The following is a 7500-nucleotide window of genomic DNA, read 5'->3' on the forward strand; positions in this document are numbered from 1 at the left end:
CAGAGGTGACCTGTCATCCAGTAGAGACAGCAGAGGTGACCTGTCATCTAGCCCAGTAGAGACAGCAGAGGTGACCTGTCATCCAGTAGACAGCAGAGGTGACCTGTCATCCAGTAGAGACAGCAGAGGTGACCAGTCATCTAGCCCAGTAGAGACAGCAGAGGTGACCTGTCATCCAGCCCGGTAGAGACAGCAGAGGTGACCTGTCATCCAGTAGAGACAGCAGAGGTGACCTGTCATCTAGCCCAGTAGAGACAGCAGAGGTGACCTGTCATCCAGTAGAGACAGCAGAGGTGACCTGTCATCCAGTAGAGACAGCAGAGGTGACCTGTCATCTAGCCCAGTAGAGACAGCAGAGGTGACCTGTCATCCAGTAGAGACAGCAGAGGTGACCTGTCATCCAGTAGAGACAGCAGAGGTGACCAGTCATCTAGCCCAGTAGAGACAGCAGAGGTGACCTGTCATCCAGCCCGGTAGAGACAGCAGAGGTGACCTGTCATCCAGTAGAGACAGCAGAGGTGACCTGTCATCTAGCCCAGTAGAGACAGCAGAGGTGACCTGTCATCCAGCCCGGTAGAGACAGCAGAGGTGACCTGTCATCCAGTAGAGACAGCAGAGGTGACCTGACATCTAGCCCAGTAGAGACAGCAGAGGTGACCTGTCATCCAGCCCAGTAGAGACAGTAGAGGTGACCTGTCATCCAGCCCAGTAGAGACAGCAGAGGTGACCTGTCATCCAGTAGAGACAGCAGAGGTGACCTGTCATCCAGCCCAGTAGAGACAGTAGAGGTGACCTGTCATCCAGTAGAGACAGCAGAGGTGACCTGTCATCCAGTAGAGACAGCAGAGGTGACCTGTCATCCAGTAGAGACAGCAGAGGTGACCTGTCATCCAGTAGAGACAGCAGAGGTGACCTGTCATCTAGCCTGGTAGAGACAGCAGAGGTGACCTGTCATCTAGCCCAGTAGAGACAGCAGAGGTGACCTGTCATCTAGCCCAGTAGAGACAGCAGAGGTGACCTGTCATCTAGTAGAGACAGCAGAGGTGACCTGTCATCCAGTAGAGACAGCAGAGGTGACCTGTCATCCAGCCCAGTAGAGACAGCAGAGGTGACCTGTCATCCAGCCCAGTAGAGACAGCAGAGGTGACCTGTCATCCAGTAGAGACAGCAGAGGTGACCTGTCATCCAGCCCGGTAGAGACAGCAGAGGTGACCTGTCATCTAGCCTGGTAGAGACAGCAGAGGTGACCTGTCATCTAGCCTGGTAGAGACAGCAGAGGTGACCTGTCCAGATCACGTTCCAACTTCTCATTTTGAATCTCTGTATTTTACCAGATTATTTCTGATTATGACTTTCGACCCTATTTCATCATCTCTAGTCTACAGAACATTTTCTCAACTGTTTCCTGTGCCAGGTAGCCTAGTGGTTAGAGGGTTGGGCCAATAACCAAAATGGTTGCTGGATTGAATCCCCGAGCTGACAAGGTTAAAAAATCTGTCATTCTGCCCATTGAGCAAGACAGTTAACCCACTGTTCCCCGCACCTTTATGATTCAGAGGTGTTTAGGTTAAATGCAGGAGACACATTTCAGTTGAATGCAATCAGTTATACAACTGACTAGGTATCCCCCTCTTTGTCTGTCTTCTCCCCTCCCTCCCTCCTTCTCTCTCTCTTCTTCCCTCCCTCTCTCTGTCTCTCCTCCTCCCCTCCCTCCATCCTTCTCTCTCTCTTCTTCCCTCCCTCTCTCTGTCTCTCCTCCTCCCCTCCCTCCCCCTTCTCTCTCTCTTCTTCCCTCCCTCTCTCTGTCTCTGCTCCTCCCCTCCCTCCCTCCTTCTCTCTCTCTTCCCCTCCCTCTCTCTGTCTCTGCTCCTCCCCTCCCTCCCTCCTTCTCTCTCTCTTCTTCCCTCCCTCTCTCTGTCTCTCCTCCCTCCCCCCTCCCTCCTTCTCTCTCTCTTCTTCCCTCCCTCTCTCTGTCTCTCCTCCTCCCCTCCCTCCCTCCTTCTCTCTCTCTTCTTCCCTCCCTCTCTGTCTCTCCTCCTCCCCTCCCTCCTTCTCTTTCTCTTCTTCCTCCCTCTCTCTGTCTCTCCTCCTCCCCTCCCTCCTTCTCTCTCTCTTCTTCCCTCCCTCTCTCTGTCTCTCCTCCTCCCCTCCCTCCTTCTCTCTCTCTTCTTCCCTCCCTCTCTCTGTCTCTCCTCCTCCCCTCCCTCCTTCTCTCTCTCTTCTTCCCTCCCTCTCTCTGTCTCTCCTCATCCCCTCCCCCTCCTTTTCTCTCTCTTCTTCCTTCCCTCTCTCTGTCTCTCTTCTTCCTTCCCTCTCTCTGTCTCTCCTCCTCCCCTCCCTCTCTCTGTCTCTCCTCCTCCCTCCCTCCTTCTCTCTCTCTCTTCTTCCCTCCCTCTCTCTGTCTCTCCTCCCCCTCCCTCTCTCTGTCACTCCTCCTCCCCTCCCTCCTTCTCTCTCTCTTCTTCCTTCCCTCTCTCTCTCTGTCTCTCTTCCTCCTCTCCCTCCCTCCTTCTCTCTCTCTTCTTCCTTCCCTCTCTCTGTCTCTCCTCCTCCCTCCCTCTCTCTGTCTCTCCTCCTCCCCTCCCTCCTTCTCTCTCTCTTCTTCCCTCCCTCTCTCTGTCTCTCCTCCTCCCCTCCATCCTTCTCTCTCTCTTCTTCCCTCCCTCTCTCTGTCTCTCCTCCTCCCCTCCCCCCCTCTTCTTCCCTCCCTCTCTCTGTCTCTCCCCCTCCCTCCCTCCCTCCCTCCCTCCCTCCCTCCCTCCCTCCCTCCTGTCTCCCTCCCTCCCTCCCTCCCTCCCTCCCTCCCCTCCCTCCCTCCCTCCCTCCCTCCCTCCCTCCCTCCCTCCCTCCCTCCCTCCCTCCCTCTGTCTCTCCTCCTCCCCTCCCTCCTTCTCTCTCTCTTCTTCCCTCCCTCTCTCTGTCTCTCCTCCCTCCCCTCCCTCCTTCTCTCTCTCTTCTTCCTTCCCTCTCTCTGTCTCTCTTCTTCCTTCCCTCTCTCTGTCTCTCCTCCTCCCCTCCCCTCTCTCTGTCTCTCCTCCTCCCCTCCCTCCTTCTCTCTCTCTTTCTTCCCTCCCTCTCTCTGTCTCTCCCCCTCCCCTCCTCTCTCTGTCTCTCCTCCTCCCCTCCCTCCTTCTCTCTCTCTTCTTCCTTCCCTCTCTCTCTCTGTCTCTCTTCCTCCTCTCCCTCCCTCCTTCTCTCTCTCTTCTTCCTTCCCTCTCTCTGTCTCTCCTCCTCCCCTCCCTCTCTCTGTCTCTCCCTCCTCCCTCCCTCCTTCTCTCTCTCTTCTTCCCTCCCTCTCTCTGTCTCTCCTCCTCCCCTCCCTCCTGTCTCTCTCTTCCCTCCCTCTCTCTGTCTCCTCCTCCCTCCCTCCCCCTCCCTCCCTCCCTCCCTCCCTCCCTCCCTCCCTCCCTCCCTCCTCCTCCCTCCCTCCCTCCTCCCTCCCTCCCTCCCTCCCTCCCCCTCCCTCCCTCCCTCCCTCCCCTCCCTCCCTCCCTCCCTCCTTCTCTCTCTCTTCTTCCCTCCCTCTCTCTGTCTCTCCTCCTCCCCTCCCTCCTCCTCTCTCTCTTCTTCCCTCCCTCTCTCTGTCTCTCCTCCTCCCCCCCTCCCTACTTCTCTCTCTTCTTCCTTCCCTCCCTCCTTCTCCACTCCCTCCTTCTCTCTCCCTTCCCATGTCTCACCTCCCATGCCCCTTGGTGTGTCTGCGTCTTGAGGGTGAGGGTCCAGTCTGGTGTTGGGGTATCTAGCTGGGCACAGTGTGGCAGAGTGAGGACCACAGGTCGACTCAGCAGCATGCCTGATGGACCACAGCTCACCACCGGGCTCAGCACTGTCTGACTGCCCTCCGAAGGTAACCTAGAATAATATATAGTAATAACATGTTAATAACCCTGTCTCATCCATGACCTCTGACGGTAACCTAGAATAATATATAGTAATAACATGTTAATAACCCTGTCTCATCCATGACCTCCGACGGTAACCTAGAATAATATATAGTAATAACATGTTAGTAACACATAGTAATAACCCTGTCTCATTCATGACCTCCGACGGCAACCTAGAAAACACTAAGAGACAAGAACATCGGTGTCCTTTTTAAGTGATTGTTCACTCTACCATAACTCTTGAACATCATTGAGAAACCAGATTGGATGTCAACATTTGAGCCTGCCTGACCGTAGAGAGACCGCAAGAATCATTTCACTCAACTCAAAGCGGATCAACAGTACTTTAGAGTAAACATGTCACGGAGAACTCATGAACTGAACCTCAGTGGTGGGGGGAAGAAACGTCATACTTGAGTCGGCCAGATCAGAGGCAGAGGGGATGACCAAGGATGTTCTCTTGATACCATTTTCCTGTCAAAATGTAACGAGTACTTTTGGGTGTCAGGGAAAATGTTCGGAGTAAAAAGTACTTTATTTTAAAAGTTAAAAGTACTTTATTTTAAAAGTTAAAAGTACTTTATTTTAAAAGTTAAAAGTACTTTATTTTCTTTAGGAATGTAAATGAAGTAAAAGTTGTCAAAAAATATAAATAGTAAAGTACAGATACCCCCCCCTTCCAAAAATGACTTTAATAAATACTTTAAAGTATTTTAACATAAGTACTTTACACCACTGCTGAAGGTGGTCAAAAAAAATCACCTTTAAAATCCAAAAATAGCACCCTATTCCCTAAATATACGCATTTAGCATCGGTGCAAAAAATCATGACCGCCCACTGATTTATTCATATATTTTATGATGTATGATACAAAAATAAACATTGGGGAGAAATATATTGTTCAATAATATCATGTTTGAGATCGAACAATCAACTAATTAAAGAGTGAACAGTCAGGGGAGAATCTAAAATATCACCAAATGTCACCGCACGGGGCCCACATTGATTTTGAGTCACTCTGATAGCATAGGAACAAGACAGAAGCCATGGCAAAATGTGTAGAATTGAAAGGAAACTCATTTTAAAACTGTAAAATGTTCTCTCTGGAACATGTCAAAATGTGTAGAATTGCAGTAAATTAGCTTTAAAACAGCTAAATGTTGTCTCTGCGGCCAAGAGGAGGGCCTCTAAATCCAGACCATTGGCCACGCCCACTACCACTGTGTGTGTCTGTGTGTAGGTACAAGGGGAGGTGACCGTGGATGAGTCTAGTTTACTTACGTTGTTTTCTCCCACTTGTTGATGGTGAGGTAGATCTCATAGAACTTCCCCTGAGGAATAGTACCTGGTGGAACCAACAGACTCACACCTGGAGAGAGGAGAGAGGGGGGAGAGGGGAGAGAGAGAGAGAGGAGAGAGGAGGAGAGAGGGGGAGAGGAGAGAGGGGGAGAGGGGAGGAGAGAGGGGGGGAGAGAGGAGAGAGGGGGAGAGAGGGGAGGAGAGGGAGGAGAGGAAAGAGGGGGAGAGGAGGAGAGAGGGGGATTAGAGAGAGAGAGAGAGAGAGGGGAGAGAGAGGAGAGAGAGAGAGGGAGAGGAGAGGAGAGGAGAGGAGAGAGAGAGAGGAGAGAGGAGAGAGGGGGAGAGAGAGAGGAGAGAGAGAGAGGAGAGAGAGAGAGAGGGAGGGGGGAGAGGAGGAGAGGGGGGAGGGAGAGAGAGGAGAGAGGGGAGAGATTAGAGAGAGAGAGAGAGAGAGAGAGAGAGAGGAGAGAGAGAGGGGAAAGAGAGAGAGAGAGGAGAGAGAGAGAGAGAGAGAGAGAGAGGAGAGAGAGAGAGAGGAGAGAGAGAGAAACATTTCTGGAAAATTGGAAAACACTAAACAAACAACAACACGAAGAATTATCTATCCAAAATGGAGATGTATGGGTAAACCACTTCTCCAATCTTTTTGGTTCTATAACAAAGAACAAAGAGCAAAAACATATACATGATCAAATACAGATCTTAGAATCAACAATTAAAGACTACCAGAACCCACTGGATTCTCCAATTACATTGAATGAGTTACAGGACAAAATAAAAACCCTTCAACCCAAAAGGCCTGTGGTGTCGATGGTATCCTCAATGAAATGATCAAATATACAGACAACAAATTCCAATTGGCTATACTAAAACTCTTTAACATCATACTTAGCTCTGGCATCTTCCCCAATATTTGGAACCAAGGACTGATCACCCCAATCCACAAAAGTGGAGACAAATTTGACCCCAATAACTACCGTGGAATATGTGTAAACAGTAACCTTGGGAAAATCCTCTGCATTATTATTAACAGCAGACTCGTACATTTCCTCAATGAAAACAATGTACTGAGCAAATGTCAAATTGGCTTTTTACCAAATTACCGTACAACAGACCATGTATTCACCCTGCACACCCTAATTGACAACCAAACAACCCAAAACAAAGGCAAAGTATTCTCATGCTTTGTTGATTTCAAAAAAGCCTTCGACTCAATCTGGCATGAGGGTCTGCTATACAAACTGATGGAAAGTGGTGTTGGGGGTAAAACATACGACATTATAAAATCCATGTACACAAACAACAAGTGTGCGGTTAAAATTGGCAAAAAACACACACATTGCTTCACACAGGGTCGTGGGGTTAGACAGGGATGCAGCTTAAGCCCCACCCTCTTCAACATATATATCAACGAATTGGCGCGGGCACTAGAAAAGTCTGCAGCACCCGGCCTCCCCCTGCTAGAATCCAAGTCAAATGTCTGCTGTTTGCTGATGATCTGGTGCTTCTGTCACCAACCAAGGAGGGCCTACAGCAGCACCTAGATCTTATGCACAGATTCTGTCAGACCTGGGCCCTGACAGTAAATCTCAGTAAGACCAAAATAATGGTGTTCCAAAAAAGGTCCAGTCACCAGGACCACAAATACAAATTCCATCTAGACACTGTTGCCCTAGAGCACACAAAAAACTATACATACCTTGGCCTAAACATCAGCGCCACAGGTAACTTCCACAAAGCTGTGAACGATCTGAGAGACAAGGCAAGAAGGGCATTCTATGCCATCAAAAGAAACATAAATTTCAACATACCAATTAGGATTTGGCTAAAAATACTTGAATCAGTCATAGAGCCCATTGCCCTTTATGGTTGTGAGGTCTGGGGTCCGCTCACCATCCAAGACTTCACAAAATGGGACAAACACCAAATTGAGACTCGCAGAATTCTGCAAAAATATCCCCCGTGTACAACGTAAAACACCAAATAATGCATGCAGAGCAGAATTAGGCCGATACCCACTAATTATCAAAATCCAGAAAAGAGCCGTTAAATTCTACAACCACCTAAAAGGAAGCGATTCACAAACCTTCCATAACAAAGCCATCACCTACAGAGAGATGAACCTGGAGAAGAGTCCCATAAGCAAGCTGGTCCTGGGGCTCTGTTCACAAACACAAACACACCCTACAGAGCCCCAGGACAACAGCACAATTAGACCCAACCAAATCATGAGAAAACAAAAAGATGATTACTTAACACATTGGAAAGAATTAACAAAAAGACAGAGCAAACTAGAATGCTATTTGGCCCTACACA

General features: G+C 49.6%; 1 protein-coding gene across 1 annotated transcript in view; it reads right to left on the minus strand.

Moving 5' to 3' along the window:
- LOC135563935 (netrin receptor UNC5B-b-like) overlaps positions 1-7500 on the minus strand; it is a 178167-nt gene that overhangs the window by 7482 nt on the left and 163185 nt on the right. The window contains exons 14-15 of the mRNA XM_065007827.1: positions 5167-5254; positions 3678-3852 (exon numbers count right to left, since the gene is read on the minus strand). Of these exons, the coding sequence (XP_064863899.1) occupies positions 3678-3852; positions 5167-5254 (263 nt within the window). The remainder of the gene's footprint in view (positions 1-3677; positions 3853-5166; positions 5255-7500) is intronic.

This window comes from Oncorhynchus nerka, linkage group LG23 (genome assembly GCF_034236695.1).
Source record: "Oncorhynchus nerka isolate Pitt River linkage group LG23, Oner_Uvic_2.0, whole genome shotgun sequence".
Classification (NCBI taxonomy): Eukaryota; Metazoa; Chordata; class Actinopteri; order Salmoniformes; family Salmonidae; genus Oncorhynchus; species Oncorhynchus nerka.